This window comes from Macrotis lagotis, chromosome 8, assembly GCF_037893015.1.
Source record: "Macrotis lagotis isolate mMagLag1 chromosome 8, bilby.v1.9.chrom.fasta, whole genome shotgun sequence".
Classification (NCBI taxonomy): domain Eukaryota; kingdom Metazoa; phylum Chordata; class Mammalia; order Peramelemorphia; family Peramelidae; genus Macrotis; species Macrotis lagotis.
This window is the reverse complement of record NC_133665.1, coordinates 70,311,262-70,333,386: the sequence shown is the minus strand read 5'-3', so window position 1 is coordinate 70,333,386 and position 22,125 is coordinate 70,311,262. Positions and strand designations below refer to the sequence as shown.

The 22,125-nt window shown below is 36.2% G+C and overlaps 1 protein-coding gene across 8 annotated transcripts in view; it reads right to left on the bottom strand.

Annotated features, from left to right (window-relative positions):
• KDM4C (lysine demethylase 4C) overlaps nt 1-22,125 on the bottom strand; it is a 502,779-nt gene that overhangs the window by 479,655 nt on the left and 999 nt on the right. For 3 of the 8 annotated variants that reach the window (XR_012470847.1, XM_074197500.1, XM_074197499.1), the window contains exon 1: nt 15,121-20,303. The exons of 2 other annotated variants lie outside the window; for them this stretch is intronic. Coding sequence is in view for 5 of the 6 variants with exons in the window: in XM_074197500.1 (XP_074053601.1) it covers nt 15,121-15,127 (7 nt within the window). In the remaining variant the exon portion in view is untranslated. Of the gene's footprint in view, nt 1-15,120; nt 20,305-22,125 lie in introns of those variants that run through there. 3 more of the 8 variants (XM_074197492.1, XM_074197493.1, XM_074197502.1) reach the window with 3 other exon arrangements.

The following is a 22,125-nucleotide window of genomic DNA, read 5'->3' as shown; positions in this document are numbered from 1 at the left end:
CATGAATGGGATAAAGTCTGATATTTCTTCAGGAGATTATTATAGATTAGAAGAAACTGAGCTATGGGTTATGTCTCTTCTGCCCCTCCTCCCCGACAAGCAAAGTCTAGGATGCTGGTGAAAGTTACCATGACCGAAATATAAAGAGCAAACTGACCTTGCTCCTTATCTATTGAGTCCAGATGTCCATACCTTAGGGCTGGAGGAGTAACTTGTCTCTGTTTGAATTATATGCTTTTCTTTAAATTAGCTTAAGCACTTAGATGGGTCAGTTGGGGGTGGGGGGATATATTGCTCCTACAGTCCATGTCTCAGGGCCTCATTCCCCATCTTTATGGTTGAATGGGGCCTGCAGAATCAGAAGGCAGAATCAAATAAAAGCTATTTCTCTTCATACCTTGAGAAATCTCCAAAATTTATTTAAGGGGGTTACATACATCCCACAGTCACATCCAAAAAAGTTTCTCTGTACTTTGGATCTATCATTCCTATGAATTTCTTTTGTCTGGCCTGAAACTTGGAGGGTTTGATAATTTTTTATAATCCTCCCGGATCAATAATTGAGATGCTAAATTAGCCCATCTTTTCTGTCAATTCTTTTGTTCAGTTTTTTGTTTTTCAGTTCTGTTTGACTATTTGTGACCCAATTCGTGATTTCCTTGGCAAAGATACTGGAGTGGTTTGTGATTTCCTTCTCCAGTTCATTTTCTAAAGTGCAGGTCCTACCTACCATGACACCCTCTCTAATAACCTCCAGTGGCTGGGATCCCTCTGGGATCAAATACAAAATTCTTTATTTGGCATTCAAAGCCCATCATCATAATCTAGCCCCTAACTACCTTTCCAATCTCCTTACTCCTTTTTGCTGGCCTCTTTGTCTTCAAATCAGTTAGGATGGCCTCCTGGCTTTATCACAAAAAAAGATACTCCATCTTACTCTTAGGTCCCATTTCTCTGGCTATTTCCAGCCTGCATCATCCCCAAAATGCTCTCCTCAAATTCTACCTACAGACTTCTCAAGTTTCCTTTAAGTCTCAACTAAATCCCATCTTTTACATGAAATTCTCTCAACCACTTTGTCTTCCATGTTAATTATTTTCTATTTATCATATATATATATATATATATATATATATATATATATACACACACACACACACATAAAAATATATATATATATATATATATATATATATATAAATAGTCCCTCCCATTAGACTGTGAGATCTTTGAGAGGGCAGAGACTGTCTAGTCTCTAGCATGGTTTTAGGCCTATAGGAGAAACTTAATATTGACTGATTGAAAGGTCAACATGAACTGACAGAGTGAGACAAACAGAGCCACAAAAAGAATATGCATTATGACTAAAACAATGTAAACAGAAACACAGAAAAAAAAAAACCACCAATGTTACAAAATTATAAAGAACAAGTGCTAATCAAAAGTTTTAAAAATAAGATACTCTCAACTTACCCCTTGGAAAAGGTGGGAGTTTCATGGTAATGCACATGTTTTTGGACTTTTTTCAATGTATTCACTAGTTTTGCAGATTTTTTTCCTCCCTTTTTTTTATAAATTTTAAAAATACTATTTGTTATATGGGATGGTCCTCTGGAAAGGGGAGAAATACTGGGGGAAATTAAGATGATGTAAAAAAGGCATTTAAAATTTTAAAATATAAATTAAATTTTAATTTTTTAAAAAAGAAATCCAATAAGAAACTACAGACAGCATTCCCCCCCCAAAAAAAAACTTCACAAAAAGTCAGTTAACTACAAAAAGACAACAAATTGAGTGCCAAGGACAAAAGAAGACAGAACTTTTCAAGAGTGGACATCATAGCAGTCCCAGGGAACAAGGGAATGGCAGCAAGGCAGCAACCAACATCAAACACCCAAGACATCCAAGAACAGGGCTCTTAAAATGACATGAAAATAGACCTTAATGAGGCTAAACAACAGAAAGTAGAAGGAAATGCAAGAACCCAAGCCAGATCAAATTGGGCTTACTATGCTAACCAATATAGCTGGGCACAAAGTCCCAACTTAGGAACAAAAGCTGGAGTGGATAAAAAAAATTTTTTTAAATTCCAACCAACATCAAAAACTTTTACCAATCTAAAAGCCATAAAAACTATATGCAGGGCAGCTAGGTGGCGCAGTGGATAAAGCACGGGCCCTGGAGTCAGGAGAGTACCTGGGTTCAAATCCGGTGTCAGACACTTAATAATTACCTAGCTATGTGGCCTTGGGCAAGCCACTTAACCAGTTTGCCTTGCAAAAACCTAAAAAAAAAAAAAAAAAAAAAAAAAAAAGTTGCCTAGCTGTGTGGCTTTGGGCAAGCCACTTAATCCCACTGCCTTGAAAAATCTAAAAAAAAAACAAAACCCTATATGCAGAATCTTAAGAGAAATTTTAAATGGATTTTCACAAGGACTACAAAAATGCCGAGATAAAAATGAAATTAAATGATTAAAAATAAAATTAAAACTCCACAAGAACTGGAAGTGCAAGACAAAACGATATATTTTACCCAAGAAATAGAATCCTTGAAGATAAACCAGAAATAAATGACATCAACAGCAAAAAATAAAACAAAATAAAAAGTTTGAAAAAGAGAGAAAAATGTAATTTATTAGTTATTTTCAAATGACTGGAAAAAGAGGTAAAGACTAAACTACCTGAAACTATGATTTTTTTTAATTAAGTCTAGTCACTATTTCATGAATGAAATTTCATTAATGAAAACTGCTTGATCTATTAAAATCGGAAAGCAAAGAAAAGATAAAAAGATTTCACTAATGATGTCGTGAAAGAAACTTCAAAAGGAAAATTCCCAGAATTAAAGAAAAAAATACTGCAAGTATGCAAAAATCAATTCAAGGAGCAAATAACTACAAACCAGGATGACACAAAACCTGGCATCATCTAATAAAAACCAGAAGAGAATATGGAATACATTTCATAAGACAAAGGCTTACAACCAAAATCTTATCCTGCAAAGAAGAAGAAAAAAAAGAACAAAGGACTTTCAAGCATTTTTAATTAAAAGACCATTAACTGAGTAGGAATTTTGAAATACAAATAAGAATCCAAAGAAAACTAGAAAGGTAAATTTATTTGAGCAGATGGAATATGGCAGTAATGTAATAGAATGATGATATGATGATGTAATAGAATGATGACGTGATGATGTAATGCTTGCATTCTAATAAGAGCAAAAAAAACTGTCCCTTCAGAAACCTAGTGGCTTCAAAGGATATTAAGAGAATAAAAGAAAAAAAGAAAAAAAGAAAAAAGACCTGGGAGGACCTGATCTAAGGTTTTAGAAAAGGAAACAGGATAAAAGGAATAAGGGAATGAAACTCACTATTTTTCATAATTGGAATGTGTGAGAATACAGACCTGAAGGAAAGGGTGGGGAAAGCGATCATCAGATTAGCCTTAACCTTACTCAAAGTGTTCAAAGAGTTGAACATTGGAAAATAACACACAGTTTCGTGTAGAAGTCCGTACATCAACCTCAACATGGGAAACAAACCAGGATGGAGGAAAATGGAAAATGTGTTAAGAGAGAAATTAATACCTGGAAGGGAATAGTCTTAAGCAAAAAACATGCCATACTCTCCTGAGGGAAGGAGAGGGAGTCAGGAAAAAAGGGAAAAAACTAAAAAATCCAAGGGGTGTATACCCTAGGCAATTATCAAATGACTGAACAACTTTTAGTGTATGAATAAAACGGGATACTACTGTGCTGTTAAAAATCATCCAAGAGAATTTCATCAGCAGCTGGGAAACTGAGAATAAAGTCTCAGGTCTGGAGGGATGAGGAGCTGAGTTTCAATTCAATTAGTAGCTATGTGACCTTGGGCATGTCTCTTCAACTTCTATCTAACTCAGTTTCTGCAGCTGTAAAAGGAGGATAACAGTAGATACCTGAAAGGAATGCTGGAAAGATCAAATGAAATATTTGCAAAACACAGTGCCTAGCACACAGCAGGTGCTGAAGAACTGTGCTTACTCTGGTGATGCAGTGGATAGAGTACTGGCCCTAGAGTCAGGAAGACCTGAGTTCAAATCCAGTCTCAGATACTTAAAAATTATCAAGCTGTGTGACCTTGAGAAAGTCATTTAGTCCCATTGTTTTACATAAATAAAAAAATAAAAATAAATTTTTAAAAATGTGCTTACTACCTCCCCCTTTCCAAGAAGTGAGCAGATTCAGAATAACAATTACTCCAATAGCAATACTGTACAAACAACTCAAAAAGACTGCCATCAACACAAAAGAGAAATCATGATTCTAGATGGCCCCTGAGGATGGCCACACCTCCTGATGAAGTTCCTATATATCTGAATAGTTCAGGGTCAATGTTGGCACAAGATAAATCATTTGTAGGATAGGGAACAGTTAATAAAATTAAGTTTATTTAGTTGCATCATAAAAGGAGAATCAACAAGAATATTTCAACTTGTAGCTTGAACAGAAATCAGAGCCCCATTTCCATGAAATAAAATGCATCTGGTCAGCAGAACAGGGGAAGTAACTTAGGTATTTTGGGAGACATCTACCAAATCCTAAGGATGGATTTTTTTTATAGCTTTAGGTGACAAGAAGCCACATCAAAATGCCCAGAAACTACCAGGAAGAGAGTCAAAGGAGGTCTAGCTTGAGCCTAAAGTGCATCTTTAGGTCCATCAAATTCTAAGGACAACATTGTCAGGAAAAGAAAAAACTGACAACCCAAGGAGAAGAGAGCTGGGGTGGGAATACCAGGAAATAGTGGCAATATCCCATTGACTAAATATGCAAAATGAGATACAGTTTGGGAAATGAGCAATAGAATTATTTTTTAATTGACAATGCATACTTGTTAAAAGGTGGTTGTCTTCTGGAGGAAGGGTGGAGAATAGAGGAGCAGGTACATGGGAGACATAAAAAATAAATGATAATTTTAATAAAATTTAACATTAAAAAGACTATAATTATGAATATGTAAATGGAGTGAGTTCAGATAAATCTTACTTCTTATCTGAAGGAGACAAAAACTTTGAGCATATGCACATACAATTTAATGTAGAACAAGATCTATTTCCAAAGAGGATCGGGAAAAGAAAAAAAACTATATATTTTAAAATGTTCATAGCAGCTCACTTTGTGGTAGCAAAGAACTGAAAATTATAGGGATGTCCATCAACTGAGGAAAGGTTGAACAAGTTGTGATATATCACTGTAATAGAATTACTACTGTACCATAAGAAATGAGGAATTTGGGGTGGCTAGGTGGTGCAGTGGATAAAGCACCGGCCCTGGAGTCAGGAGTACCTGGATTCAAATCCGACCTCAGACACTTAATAATTACCTATCTGTGTGGCCTTGGGCAAGCCACTTAACCCCATTTGCCTTGCAAAAACCTAAAAAAAAAACAAAACAAAAAAAAAAAGAAATTCAATGATCTTAGAAAAACATGGAATGATTTGCACAAAATAATGGTGAGAATCCAGTAAAACCAAGATAACATTGTATACAGTAACAGCAATATTGTTTTAAGGACAAAAAATTACTGTAAGCACACAATGTTAAGAAAAACAACTCAAGCTCAAGGGCCAGAGCTCAGTCTGCCACCCAGCAACCCCTACTATTATTACTATCTTATTTTATTTTAGGTCTTTTTTTTTTTTTGGTTTATGCAGGGCAGTGGGGTTGGGGTGGCTTGCATGTCACACAGCTGGGTGATTGCTGGGTGGAAGGGGCCGGATGTGGGCTTGGGTGCTCCTGGCTCCAGGGCTGGGGCTCCGTCCACTGCTCCACTGGCCATACCTACAATTATTACTATTATTTTTTTTATTTTAATTTTAATTTTTTTCTCCCCCCTTTACTTTATCGCTCAAGTGAGTCTATATTTTTTGGAGGGGAGGAGGTATTTTGTTCACTCTTAAACAAGAATATTTTATTAATGTATAAAAAATTGTACAAAATGAGAATATTAAATAAAAAAGAAAAATAACTCAAAGATTTAACTCGCATCAAAAGCAATAACAATTATGTCTTCATATATGATTAAGAATGTTACCTATTTCCTGCTATTGTTACCAGTCCTTTTCTCAATGAGGATCAATGACATCATGAAGGGGATATTCTGAATAGGATTTAAGGAGGCAGACCTGAGCAAAGTCATTAGCCTCTTTCTCTTTCAGTGGCCATAAGACAAAACCACTGAAGATGGCACAGGATGCAGTCAGTAAGTTCGACCATTTTAAATTAAGGTTATTTCCCAAGGCAGTCTTTTAATGATGAAAGGATAGGTAAGAATTGACAAAAGATGGTCTAATTTAACTGAGATACAAGATGGTCACAAAAATATCTAGCCAGAACTGAAAATAATTGCTATTTAAACTCATCCTAAGCTCTCCTAAACAATGCATTTGAGAGATACATTTCTTTCTAAAAGCTAGGAAAATTAATGTTTAGCAAATAAAAAAAATCAATAGATGAATAAGAAGTTTATAACAAAATATTACACTCACTTCTGATTTTAAAAATAACATTTAAAAAATACTAAAATGATTTAATATGTTAAATTTTATCTAAAATTAAGATCTAGAATTTATTTTTAGGAAGGCAATGAAAAAACAGGCTTTTCCAATGAGATCTGGATAAAGTAAAGATACCTCATAGACAGAGAGAGAGATAAAGATATATAGACATAGACATATAGACATATATATCTAGTCAATATGATCATATATATATTACTTGATTGTAATTTGTTTGTTAATTGTATTTTTTTTTTTAGTTTTTTGCAAGGCAAATGGGGTTAAGTGGCTTGCCCGAGGCCACACAGCTAGGTAATTATTAAGTGTCTGGAACTGGATTTGAACCCAGGTACTCCTGACTCCAGGGCCGGTGCTCTACCCACTACACCACCTAGCTGCCCCTGTAATTGTAATTTGATTGTAATTGTAATAACTATTATTTGATGTAATTCTAAAAATGTTAGCTAAAGCAAGCAAAAGACAATGGAGTAAAAATGTGATTTCACTGAGAAGTAAGTTTCAAATGAAGAAATTTCCATGATCAATATAGATTGGCAACTTTTCTGAAATTTACACTCATAAGAGTTGCTTGCTTAGAGTACTAAGAGATTTAACAACTTGTCCAGAGTGTCTGAGGTAGGATTTGAAACAAGGTTTCAAAAACCTGAGGGAAAAAAAAAAGAAAATAAAATTATCAATTTTTCAGGAAATATGACGATCTGGAGAAGTATAAAGATTTAAAAAAAAAACAAAAAAAAAAGAAGTATAGCGATTTAAAACAAAAATTCAATGAAACAATAAGCAAAGTAGTAAGATAAGGGGTAGGTTAGGTGGTGCAGTGGATTGAGCAATGGTCCTGGAGTCAGGAGTACCTGGGTTCAAATCCAGTTCCAGACACTTAATAATTACCTAGCTGTGTGGCCTCGGGCAAGGCACTTAACCTCATTGCCTTGCAAAAAACCTAAAAAGTAGTAAGATAAAAGGTAAACTTTCTGCATATTGCCATTAACACCCAACAAATATAGGAAGATAAATGCCTTTAAAAAAAATCTACAGGGGGCAGCTAGGTGTTGCAGTGGATAAAGCACCGGCCCTGGAGTCAGGAGTACCTGGGTTCAAATCCAGTCTCAGACACTTAATAATTACCTAGCTGTGTGGCTTTGGGGAAGCCACTTAACCCCATTTGCCTTGAAAAAAAAAATCTGTAGGCTATATAAAATATTTCAAAGTCTACCTACCAAAAGACCCAGGAATTACATGAATTCAACTACAAAACACTTTTTTACAGAAACAAATTTTAAAATAACTAGGAATGATATTAACTGTTTATGCTTGGGCCATGCCACTATTATAATAAACATGACAATATTACCTAAAAATTAACTAATCAATGATATACAAATTTGTAGGGTAGTGCAAAATAAATTATCATAGCTACAAGTTCAACAAATACAATTGGGAAAATTGGAAAGCAGTATAAGAGAAATTAGGCTTAGCCCAACATCTCACACCATATACCATAAAATGAATATAGGTCTACTCATAAAATATCACATTGTAAACAAGTTAAAAGAACTAGAGAAAATACCTTTCTTTCACAACTATGGATGGGAGTATACTTGATTAAACAAGGTACAAAGAGAATCATAGGGAGATAAAAATGTTTAATTTTATAGAAAACTGAAATCCTTTTGCAAACAAAATCACTGAAGAAGTTATATGATAAAAGGAACAGATAAATTGAGAAAAAAGTACACAGCAAACTTCTCTGATAAAAGTTTATACACAGGACATTGATTTTTTAAGCTTCAATAAATTTTGAAGCACCATTGTCAAAAACATAAACAGTTCTCCAAAAGAAAAACAAATTGTCAACAATTATATGGAAAAATCCTCAATATCACTAACGTAAACAATTCTAAGGTCATATCTCACACCCATCAGACTAGTAAGGATTACAAAAAAAAAAAAGGAAAAGGCAAAATGTTACTGGGGATTCAGGAAAACAAGTAGATTCATGTACTATTAAAGGAGCTGTGAATTGGTCCAGTGATTTTGGAAGACAATTTGGAATTATACCCAAAAAGTCACTAAACTTTCAATACCACTCATAGGCTTATTATATATCCATAGATCAAAGAGAGAAAGAATCTTAATGGGATTTTTTAACTGTATGTAGAACATTTTGTTTTAACAAAATCAGCAAAGTGAGTACCTGTCAACTGGAAAATGACTCAACATATTATGATATATGAATTTAATACAATAATAAAAATTATATAGCACCAGGCATTGTACTGATCATTTTACAAATATTATCTCGTTTGATCCTCACAACATCTCTGGGAGGGAAGAGCTATTATTATTCCCATATTCTTGTTAGAGAAACTGAGGCAACTAGTAGTGACTTAACTCAAGGTCACACAGTTAAAGCAAGTATCTGAGGCAGTATTTCAACTCAACCACTGTACCACCTGTCTCAATTTTCATGCTATTTTTAAAAATTACTAAAGTAAAAGAACCCTAGAAAAGAATTTAGAAGACTGATGATGATGAATCATAATTCTCTTATGATAGAGATGTAATAGACTAGAGGAGCAGAATGAGAAAAATATTTTCTGATAGGGTCAATGTGTTGATGTTTTATTTGATTAACAAGTGGGAGTTAATTTTCTAAGGGAAAAAAAATTTATCAGGGCAGAGCATTAAAAATAGTGATCCCCCTCCCCCAAAAAAGGAAGCCTCAATTTGACAATTACAGATTTTTTTTTTTTTGGAAAGTATTTGGTTTTAGAGGGCAGAGCCAAGATGGTGACAAAAACAGATTGTGTCTTAGGCACTCTCTCTTAGGCTGTCTTATAAGCTAAGGACTCAACTAAATTTCCGAGAGACAGAACCCACAGAGGGACCCAGTGAGGCAGTTCTCCTACTCAAGGTAACCTGGAAAAGAGCAGACAGGCTCTGCTCCCCCTGGTCCAAGGGGCAGCCTGCCAGAGGGGTGGCCCGCCAGAGCCAAAGAACTTCAGCCTCCCAGAGGCAGCCCCAGGGCAGTAGGGGAGTTTCCTGAGCTACACCCTGGGGAGCACTGGGCACAAATTGGGGGAACAGCTGGGGAACCTTTGCCACAGCCAGCAGGGCACACAGCAAGCAGCAGGGTGGCCACCATCCAGGAACACAAGCAGGCAGAGCCAGTAAGCAGGAGCCCCCAGGGCATGAGCCCATTGAACCTAGGGAGGGGAGTAAAGAGAGACTGCAGAGCTCGTCCCCTGGAACAGGACTCTGGGGCTCTGACCACATTCAGATCTTGATCGCAGGCTAGGCCCCCCCCCACCTCAGCCCATGGAAGAGGGAGGAGAATATGGTCATTCACAGACCAGGAGGAATGACAGAGCCTCACATACTGAGACCCTTGTGGGAGTGTCCCAAAAGCTCAGGAAGCAAGCCCAAAACAGGCTCATAGACTGGGAAAAATGAGCAATCAGAGAAACAAAAGAAACACCACTGAGAAAGTCATTATCTATGATCCCAAGAAGGATCAAAATACTCAGTCTGAAGATGAGGAAGCACAAGCTCCTGCATCTAAAGACTCCAAAACAGAAATTGGGCTCAGGCTATGATAGAGCTCAAAAAAGACTTTGAAAAATCAAATGAGGGAGTTAGAAGAAAAACTGGGAGAAGAAAGGAGAGAGATGCAGGAAAAACATGAAAATGAAGTCAGCAGCTTAGTCAAGGAAATCCAAAAAAATGCTGAAGAAAATAGCATGCTAAAAACCAGCTGAGGTCAAATGGATAAAACAGTTCAAAAAAGTTATTGAGAAGAATGCTTTAAAAAGCAAAACTGGCCAGATGGAAAAAGAGATAGGAAAACTCTCTGAGGAGAACAAATCCTTCAGACAAAGAATGGAATTCAGGGTGATTGATGAATTTACTAGAAACCAGGATTCATTACTTCAAAATCAAAAAAGTGAAAAATTAGAAGAAAATGTGAAACATCTCATTGAAAAAACAACTGATATGGAAAAACAGACTTAGAAATGATAATTTAAAAAATATTGGAATACCTGAAACTCATGATCAGGAAAAGAGCCTTGACATCATTTTCAAAGAATTACTACAGGAAAATTGCCCTGATATTCTAGAAGCAGAGGGCAAAATAGAAATGGAGAGAATCCACCGATCCCCCCGAGAAAGAGATCCCAAAAAACCAACCCCTAGGAATATTATAGCCAAGTTCCAGAACTCCCAAGTCAAAGAGAAAATATTACAAGCAGCCAGAAGCACACAGTTCAAATATCGTGGAGCTGCAGTCAGGATCACACAGGACTTAGCAGCAACTACAATGGAAACTCATAGGGCTTGGAATACAATATACCGGAAGGCAAGAGGGCTTAGAATGCAGCCAAGAATGAATTACACAGCAAGGCTGAATGTCCTCTTCCAGGGAAAAAGATGGACTTTCAATGAACCAGGGGAATTTCAAATGTTCCTGTTGGAATGGCCAGAGCTGAACAGAAGGTTTGATCTTCAGATGCAGGACTCAGGTGAAGCATGGAGATTGGAGGAGAAGGGGAAAATATGAGGGACTTCATGAGGATGAACTGCATGTATTCTTGCATAGAAAAATGATACTGATAATACTCATATGAACCTTCTCAGTTAATACAGCAGGTAGAGCGAGCTTTTATAGCTGAAGCACAGGAGAAAGCTGAATTTGAAGATAAAATATGGTGTAAAAATGGAGTCAATAGAAAAAAAGGGAAATGTAATGGGAGAAAAAAAAAAGGAGAGGGGGAAATAGCCCAAGATATCTCATATAATAAATTTTTTATTACAATGAGCTATTGCAATGATATGGAAGGGGGGGAGGCAAGGGGGAATGAGGGAATCTTCACTCTCATCAGAGATGGCTAGGAGAGGAAACAGTATATATACTCAATGGGGTATAGGCATCTGGAGTAAGAAGGGGGGGAGGCAGAGGGAAGGGGTGGGGATGTGAATAACGAAGGAGAGGATGAACCATGGGGCAAGAGTGGCCAGATATAACACATTTTCCTTTTTACTTCTTGCAAGGGGCTGGGATTGGATGGCCTGTCCCGGACCATAGGGCCAGGTGGGCCTAAGGGGTGGTAGGAGGGGCTCGGGGCCTCTTGGCCCCAGGACCAGGGATGTGTTGCTGTACCACTCAGCGACCCTACAGCAGAGTCAGAGTGAAAGGAGAGAGAAAATATAGTACATGGTAGTGGAGAAATACGAAAGGAGGGAGTTGCAATCAGCAATAGCAATGGTGGAAAAATACGGAAGTTAACTTTTGCGATGGACTTACCATAAAGAATGTGATCCACCCATGACAGAGTTGTTGGTGTTGGAACAAAGACTGAAGCACATTTTTTATTATTATTTTGGGGAGGGGGTACAGGGCAAATGGGGCTGGGTGGCCTGCCTGGGGCCACATAGCAGAGTGATCTTTGGGTGTCTGAGGCTGGATTTGGACCCGGGTGCTCCTGGCTCAAGGGCCAATGCTCTGTCTACCACCCAGCCACCCCTATAATTATTACTATTTTATTGTATTTTGGGTCTTTTTTTTCCTTTTGGGGGTTTTTGCAGGGCCGTGGGGTTGGGGTGGCTTGCATGTCACACAGCTGGGTGACTGTTGGGTGTACGGGGCCAGATGTGGGTTCGGGTGTTCATGGCTCCAGGGCTGGTGCTTTGTCCACTGCACCACCTGGCCATACCTACAATTATTACTATTTTTTTAATTTTAATTTTTTCTCTCCCCTTTACTTTATCACTCAAGCAAGTATTTATGGGGGGGAGGGTATTTTGTTTACTCTTAAACAAGAATATTTTATTAATGTATAAAAAAATCTGTACAAAAAAGAGAATAAATAATAAATGAATGAATGAATGAATGAATAAAATAAATAACTTTTCATCCCATTCAACTAAGATCAATGTATACCATGGAAACAATGTAAAGACTAACAGAATGCCTTCTAATGGGGGGAAATTGTAAAACTCAAAATAAAATCTTTCTTTCTTTTTTTTGCAAGGCAATGGGGTTAAGTGATTTGAGCACAGCCCTGCAACTAGGTAATTATTAAGTGTCTCAGGCTGGATTTGAATTCAGCTACTCCTTACTCCAGGGCATGTGCTTTATCTACTGCACCACCTAGCCTCCCCTAATTAAAATCTTCCTTAAAAAAAAAAAAAAAGGAAAATATGTGGTTTTAGAGAGACAGTGGATAGAGCACTGGCCCTTTAGTCAGGAGGAGCTAAATTCAAATCCTGCCTCAGACACTTAATCTTATTAATTACCTAGCTGAGGAGCTAAATTCAAATCCAGCCTCAGACACTTAATCTTATTAATTACCTAGCTGAGGAGCTAAATTCAAATCCAGCCTCAGACACTTAATCTTATTAATTACCTAGCTGTGTTAACCCTACTGCCTTACAAAAAAAAAAACAGAAGAGTAGAAAGAAGTTCAAATGGGAGTGGCTAGGTGGCGCAGTGGAAAAGAACACTGGCCCTGGAGTCAGGAGCACCTGAGTTCAAATCAGACCTCAGACACTTAATAATTACCTAGCTGTGTGGCCTTGGGCAAGCCACTTAACCCCATTTGCCTTGCAAAAAACTTAAAAAAAAAAAAGGTAAGACAATGATAATGGAAAGATTGTGTTGAATTACTATATCCTTTTGTTATCTGTTCTTTGTATAGGAAAACGATGTTTGTTGCTGCCTTTCAAATTTAAAAAATCTTTTTATCACAAATGAGAGATTCAAATAAGTCAATGAACATAAAATCCTGTTAAGTCAGAGCAGTATGATTAAGTAGCTATTAACAAAAGATCCTATCATAAAGTTTTATTTATTCATTATGAACATTTTACCTCCTTTTATTTTTGAGTGTAAATTTTATATAAAACAAAAAATTCCATTTGTATTTTCATATTTATTTCAAAGGGGTAAAATTAAAGTAATTCAAAAATGGAAGTGAAAAAATTTCAGTTCATATAATTCTCCAAGAAAAACACAGACCACCAGTTAATTAGGTTTTAATCTTTTACAAATATATCTACAATAAGCATTAATGTTCATTACTTAATGTCCAAAGAAATTTGTTTAAGTTCTAAATATATTCATTTGGTAAATTTTATTGCTTTGATAATTGAAAAGATTCCTGTCAATAAGGACACACTAGCTTCAGCAAGCAACTTTAGCAGAATTTACCTTAAAGGTATGAAGCAGAAAATGGGGCTTTCCCATTTGGTCTGATAATTCTATTCTACTGTCCTTGTACTCAAAAAGGAGAAATTGAATATCCTGCTTTTGAGCAAATTCGCAGAATTTAATTAACAAATACGATGGGCAATTACCTGAAGTCATCTACTGATGACAAAAAAATGTACTTAAAAAAAATTTTTAAAAATGCTCTCAACATACCAATAGAGTAAGGGACTAGAGATGCAGAATTAGACATAAATTTTAGACATGACTAAGTCAGGAATTTAATTTTCTTGTCTATGTTATATGTTTGCTATAGGGATTTTATTTCTCCTTTTTTTTCCTGGGAGTTAGGGCACAGAATCATAAGAGGGAGAAAAGTGTGTGTGTGTGTGTGTGTGTAAATTTAAAAATAAAGAATTGTTTTTTTAACAGTTAAAGCATATTTATTAAGTTTTCCTTTCCTTTTTCTTGTAGTCAAGTGGGTCCACTTGTACTTTTGTACAACACTAGGTATATAATATTTAATATCTCAAAGTAGAGGGTGCTGACCTTGTTAAATTTCAAATCTGTCAGAGTACTGATACCTAAAATAAGGATTCTATATGTATTTATTCTTACATAGTATTTATAAGGCCCAATGTCTGGACACATTTCAAATGCTTAATATCAATTAAATATGGCCTATAAACTCTTAGATCTCAGCTTGTCTTCATCTCCTATCTCTTACCAGATGGCAGATTATGACAGGGTTCTTTAATCCTTACAAAATATAGGACTAGATATTATCAGTCTGCCAAAAAAAGGGACAAAGATACAGTACATAATCCTTAATATCAATGATGCAGAAGACTGTTAATGATAATCTATTCTAAAACCATTTTATAGATGAGGAAATTAAGGCTCAGATAGTAAAGTACTTCATTCAATTTAACAAATATCTACTGAACTGAAAGTGAGAAATCAGAGAGTTCAAATATGACTAAGACCTTTACCCAAAAGCTTTGTTCTTTTTACACCACCAGCATAAAAGGGTGAGTAAAATAGTTGATTTAATTATCCAAATTAAAAGTCACAGAAATAAAAATTATATAATCTGGGGTCCAGTAAATAAATGGAAGCATTCTAAGGGAAAGAGAGATTAAAATTCTTGTGGTAGCTTTTGGAACTAGATATGACAAGATCCCCTACAAAGCAAATCCTCTTTGTGTCGTGTGTGTGTGTGTGTGTGTGTGTGTGTGTTCGCATCTGTGTTTCTGTGTGTGTCTATGTTCCTTTCCCCTCCCTTCTACTTTTTTCTACTGTTTTCCTTGTACTTAAATCATGAAAGGAATAAGGAAAGGAATAAGGAAAAAAACAAACCTGGCATCTGTGTGGGAGTTTGGAAACTCCTTCCAATGATGATGAGTCATAGATCAATGAGAGGTTACAATGACTTCCATGGTGATAGAGCCAGCAGATACTAGATTCTACAAGCAAAATGTGATCAGAGGTCTTCCATACTCCAGGGTCACTTTCCTATCTATATTATGCTACCTCTCAATAATTACAAATACACACATATTCCAAGATTCTCTTTGCCATTAGGAAATGGAGACTAGGAAAATATCCCAGTCTCTGGAGCTCAAGACTTGTCTAGGTACTGGATTTTTAGGCCAGATTTTCAGTTCCATTCATTTTTTTAATTTATTCCACAAATATTTTATCAAGTGTATATTTTTATGCAGGACCCTGCCCTAGGAGGAACAGAAAATTTAGATAAGACAAGGTCGCCACACCCTTAAATTACTTACTGTACTTTAACAGTGAGTTAAAAGATACAAACACAAATAATTACAATATACAACATTATGTGATAGTCCCCAGATAGGTCAACCTATACTGAACAGTGAAGCTTCTCAGTTTACAAGAATTAGTGGGTGCCTTGAGAAAATACAGATAAAAGAATCAAGAATTTAAAGAATATTGTATTGTGCTTATATTTTATACTGCCTTACTCTACCACATTTTTTTTAGGTTGTTTTTTTTTTTTTGGCAAGGCAATAGGCCACACAGCTAGGTAATTCTAAGTGTCTGATCTGAACTCAGGTACTCCTGACTCCAGGGCTGGTGCTCTATCCACTGCGCCACCTAGCTGCCCCTGCACCACCTAACTGCCCCATTACTCTACCACATTTTTAAATAGCTCATATTTATATAATATTTCTTATATTTAATAAAACATTCCTCTCCTACACCCAATAGCCTTGAGAGGCAGTACAAGTACTATCTGGACATCCTGGTAACTTATTATTAATTCTTCTAATTCTAATTCAAGGTTTTTCAACAAGATTACAGGTACCTTGAGAGCTCAATCACATCATATTTTGTGACACACTATTACTACTCAATGTTGAATGAATTCTGAAATCAATTGTTGAAATGAGTGAACGAACAGTGTCAGTTTCATTTTAAGACTATATGCTTCAACTATGGTATATGTGTGTCATGGAACACTACTGTTCTATTAGAAACCAGGAAGGATGGGAATTCAGGGAAGCCTGGAGGGATTTGCATCAACTGATGCTGAGCGAGATAAGCAGAACCAGAAAAACACTGTATACCCTAACAGCAACATGGGGGTAATGATCAACCTTGATGGACTCACTCATTCCATCAGTGCAACAACCAGAGACAATTTCGGGCTCTCTGGTATGGAGAATACCATCTGTATCCAGAGAAACAACTGTGGAGTTTGAACAAAGACCAAGGACTATTACCTTTAATTTAGAAAAAAAACTGATATCTTATTGTCTGATCTTGCTATCACTTATACTTTGTTTCTTCCTTAAGGATATGATTTCTCTCTCATCACACTCAATTTGGATTAGTGTATACCAAGGAAACAATGTAAAGACTGACAAATTGCCTTATGTGGGGGGGGGGGGTGGAGTAAGATTAGGGGGAAAATTGTAAAACTCAAAATAAATAAAATCTTTGGGGAAAAAAAAAAGAATATATGCTTCAGGGGGCAGCAAGGTGGAGCAATGGTTACAACACTGGCCCTGGAGTCAGGAGTACCTATTTTCAAATCCAACTTCAGAAGCTTAAAAATTACCTAGCTGTGTGACCTCAGTCAAGTCACCTAACCTCACTGCCTCACAAAAACCGAAAAAAAAAGATATATGCTTCAAAGTTTTGAAAAATTATTTCTTTACCAATTTAGTTCATTAATTAATTATATAGTTTGACATCTGAATGTCACATAAAAAGTAAACACTATACTATTCCATGAGTTTGCTCAACCCACTTGATGTTTCCTGTCAGATACATGAATAACCTTTCTAATATATAATTAGTATTTTATTACACTGCTCAGAAACATTGAACAACTCCTGTCTACTGAATAAAATCCAAAATCCCTAACCCAACAAAAGGCTCCAATCTATCTTGTCAGTATAATTTAGAGCTACCCTTTTCTCTGGATTGCATGAAGTTTACCATATGATTCATTTCTCAACATAACAGATTCAAGTCTAGATATCAAGAGGAACCCTAAATACTAGCATGCAATATATATAATATATATATATATATATTCAACTATTGTGAATTGTAAACAATATAGAAAGGATCAATGACAATTTATAACACTTAAATTATAAAATACTATTTATCTAAAGACAGAATTCCAAATTTTAATAAGAAAAGTTAAATCAAAAGCCTAATCTCTCCCTGCTTCAACATGCCAAATTAATCTTCCAATGTACTCTTCTATTATTTCTATTTTTCAAACCTTCAACCCCTCTACCAAAAAAGAACAATTCAAGTTCTTTAGAGTTAGTCAAAAAGCATTTATAAAGCACTAACTGTAAGTCAGACATTGTCTAAGCACTGGGGATACAAAGAAAGGCAAAAAACTACGTACAAACAATATACAGAGGATAATTCTCAAGGTCTCTCCATTACCAAGGTCCTCCTTTATCTCAAATATTTGACATTTTACTAGCTATGTGACCATGGACAATTCCTTTAACTCTGATTGACTGCCCCACCAGCCCAATGCTTTCATTTCAACCTGCATATACTTCTAAATGAGCACTTTTAATCATCTAAAAAGGACTATTATATCAAATTAGGTATTTTTACTCTAGTAACCCAACAAAAAAATTTAGATAGGATATTATTTGTATGTTCTTTTAACCACAAAAAGAATGTTCACACAATCTAACTGACAGATGAATGCTAATAATTATAAAGGGCCATGCAGGTAGGAAAAAATTTATGGAAAGTCTGTTTTGCAGCTAATCCAGGCTACAATCAATAAGCACCATTCCATGTCATCCATTTCCATCCCACGTCCATGTCTGGACTGTTTGTTGTTTGGACAAGCAGGAAGGACAGTGCTGGGCCTGAATCCAAGAAGACTCCCTGGCCCAAGTTACCTACTAGCTATGTGGCACTGGGTAAATCACTCATTCTGCAGCTAAACCAGAATATAATCAACAAGCATTCATTCTATGCCAAAACAATGCTAGATATATCAGGGCGACTAAAGGTAACCCTAGATGAGAGGCAATCAGAGTTAAGTGACTTGCCCAAGGTCACAAAGCTAGTAAGTATCATGGTCAGAGGTCCAGTTTGACCTCCTGACTCCAAGGCCAGTGTTCTATCCACTGTACCACCTAGCTGCCCTAGTATGGGGTTTAAGATACTTGAGCTGGAGGGTATACCTATACTTAAGGCACCAAATCTATGGTTCAGCAGTAAGTTAAAAGGAGAATCAAAAGAGAATGAGAAAACCCAAAGAGGAAAATTTATAGAAGTAACAACTGTGTCCAAGCAAGAGAGAAGTTCAAAATAAGAGTTGAGAAAAATTACTAGATTTACAATTAAGAAAATGTTGGTAATTTTAGAGAAGTGTTTCAGATGAATGCAGGGTCAAAGTAAGATCTGCAAAAGACTGAAAAGGAGACAATTCAGAGGCAAGGAATATAAACAGCTTTTTTATGGTGACTAAAAAAAGGAAAGAGTAACACTTGGTAGGGCAGAGAATGTTTTTAAGGAAAGAGAAGGAACTGAGATAGTTGAAGACAGAAACTTATTATCTGTAAATTAAAATTATGGTACCAATATAAAGCACCATATACTGAACCAACAGCAAAGGGGAAATAAGTTGCAACAAACCTGAATTGTATTCATGCTCTCATTTGTACATTTAAAGCTATTGGAACTTATTATATCTCAAGAACACTAACTGAACATACTCTAATCTACAGTTAGGAAGGTAAACTGCTCATAGGTTTTAGAAATCATGGCTTAAAATCAATTACATAAAAGAAATATACTAAAAGTGGAAAGTATGTAGCTAACTGAATGCTACCCTTAGTTCAAGAATACTGCAACTGCTGAATGAATTTCTGAATTCTTTTGGAATTGTCTTAGAAGTTTATAGTAAGATTTAAGCATACTCATTGGTAACAATCTATCAAGCACGAGTTTAACCTATGTGTTGTTCTTAGAAATCACTATTTTTTAGGTTTTTGCAAGGCAAATGGGGTTAAGTGGCTTGCCCTAGGCCACACAGCTAGGCCTCCAAGATCACTATTTTTATGGGCCTCAACTTCCTAATCTGTAAAAGAGGGATGGATATAAATGACCTCTCAGATTTCTTTCAGCACTCTGACCCAGACAGAATTTGTCTCTAATGAAACAAAATGTATAGTTAAATATGAAAATATTAGGGGCGACTAGGTGACACAGTGGATAGGGCACCAGCCCTGGAGTCAGGAGTACATGAGTTCAAATCTGCCCTCAGACACTTAATAATTACCTAGCTGTGTGGCCTTGGGCAAGCCACATAACCCCATTTGCCTTGCAAAAAAACCTAAAAAAAAAAAAATTAGAATATTATTTAAGTGGTGTCTGATTTTCCTCAGTAAAAGGAAATGGACTATTTAAAAATATTAAATATATCTATGACCAATATGCACATACTAACAAGATGGCACTTTCTCAACTTTACAATTTATTATGCAGTACTCCTACCATAACTCCTGCACTCAATATTCTCTCCTCCTCAGCACTGCTCTCACTGGGTTCTCTAGATAATCATCTACCTCCTTTCTACTAAACAGAACGTTCCCCCAAGGCTCTCTCCTAGGCCTTTCCCCACACTTCTACTGATTTATCTCTACAATATTTTCAGTCCTCAGAGTTTAATTATCTTTATGCAGATGCCTCCCAAACGTATATCAACTCTGGTACTACACCTGAATCACAAAACCAAGTACCAGCTAGATCTCTCCACTATATAGTGTCTCAAATTCAACAAGACCAAAACATAATTATGCCCACACTTCAGGGGCACCTACCTAGTGATGCCATGGAAAGAACACTGGTCCTGGGATCAGGAGAACCATAGTTCAAGTCTAGACTCAAATATTTGACATTTTACTAGCTATGTGACCATGGACAAGTCATTGAACTCTGATTGCCTCCCCCACCTACCCCCAAAAAAATCTATAATCACTTTTCTGGAAATCCCCTATTTCAGTAGATAGTATGTTTTTAGTTACAACTTTAAGACCTCAGATTCATTCCAGAGTTTTCTCCCACCCACCCCCATCCCCAGTCCTTGATGCAAACGATTCTCAAGTATTCTCAATTCTAACTCCAAAACATTCATTTGACCACTACCTACCCTGGGCCATTCATCTTCTTGTCTTCCGTGGATTTATTGTAATTAGTTCCCAATTGGCTCCTAGAGATCAAGTACTACTTTTTTTAGTTTTTCTATCTTTCATTATACCCCCAATGCTTACATAGCACAATGCCTGGAATATAGTGGGGAAATGATGCTTTTCCCCTCCCCAATTTATATACTCTCCACTTCAGCCAAAATAAAAGCACAGATATAACTGACATTGCTTCTGCTCAAAATTCTTTAGTATCTTCCCTACTATTTCCAAGATAACACAAATTTCTTAACCTTCAATTTAAGACCCTTCATAACCTGGCCCTACATTACTTTCCATTTCTCTGCTTTTAGGAACTCAATTACAGGCAGACTGGCAACTTACCTATCCTTTCCTGCCTCTTAGCCCCCCTTACCTAGAATATAATATCCTCTTAGAATCCTCAACTTCTTGGCTAACTAAGGTATCACTTCCTGTAAGGAGCTAATCCTAGTGGCGGCTAGGTGGCGCAGTGGATAGAGCACCGGCCCCGGTGGAGTCGGTGGAGCTAATCCTGATGCTCTCACAACTGTCTGTCTTCAACTAAGATTCTCTCCCACCACAGAGTTCTGATATTTAACTCTCTATTTTCACTCTGCATTTCTCCGGTAGAATTTAAGTTTCTTGAGGGCAAGAAATGTTTTTAAAAATATTTGTATCTCTAGTCACGGAGATTTCTATCTCTAGTCTTGCCCTTTCATATAGATGCTTTTAAAAAGCACGCGGAAGAGAGGAAACATTCATTTTCAAGAGATATTTTCAATATTTTCAAGAGATGAAAAATATTTGTTAAAGACTATTATCTAAACTTTAGATTCTAAAGGGTAACTTTAAAAAGAACCATCAAAAAAATCACGTTTTAAACTGAAATCTATAATAACTAATAGTCATAATAATAATAATAATCGTTTTAAGTCAAACTTGCTCCATTTTTTTTACTAATTTTTATAATCTGCTTAGAATGCGGTAAAGATTACATAAAAAAGTTCTTTTGAGAAGCAAGTATGACAAAATATTCTACAACAAACCTTATAGTTGGGGGAACTGAAACTTTTTAAATAGTAAGTGTAATATATTCAGTAAACCAACCTTAACTGGATTTTCGGCAGGGTTTTTACCTTTCTTTAAAAAAGACATAGCCACCTTCAAACAACTACAAATCAACCATTATGAATCACACCCTTAAGTAGTTTCTAATACGAGCATCAATGAGCTAGAGCGGGAAGGAACATTAAAACCCCTCTAAGCCATCCCTCATTTTACAGATAACGTGACTGAGAACCAGAAGAGGGTCATCCACTTTCTCAAAGCTCGACAAGCCGCCAGCGCCAGAGCTGGGATTTGAACTTGGATCTATATGACTCCAAATTCAATCGTCCTTCAGTGATCTTTAATAAACTGCTTCCCTATGGACTCTTCATTAAACAGCTATTTTTCCAACAAAGCGGAAAATATGGTCATGATTTAAAAAAAATAAAAAAAGCCAAATTGCAGCAGGTGCAACGAAGAAAACTTTCAAATTAAATGCCAAGTAGCCTCAAAAAAAAAAAGAGAGAGAATCGGAAACACCCATTAAACTGCAGCCTCAAGACATCCCTTCCGGGGCAGTTTTTATAAATGAATAGAGCCTCCCCAATAACAAATGGGAGGG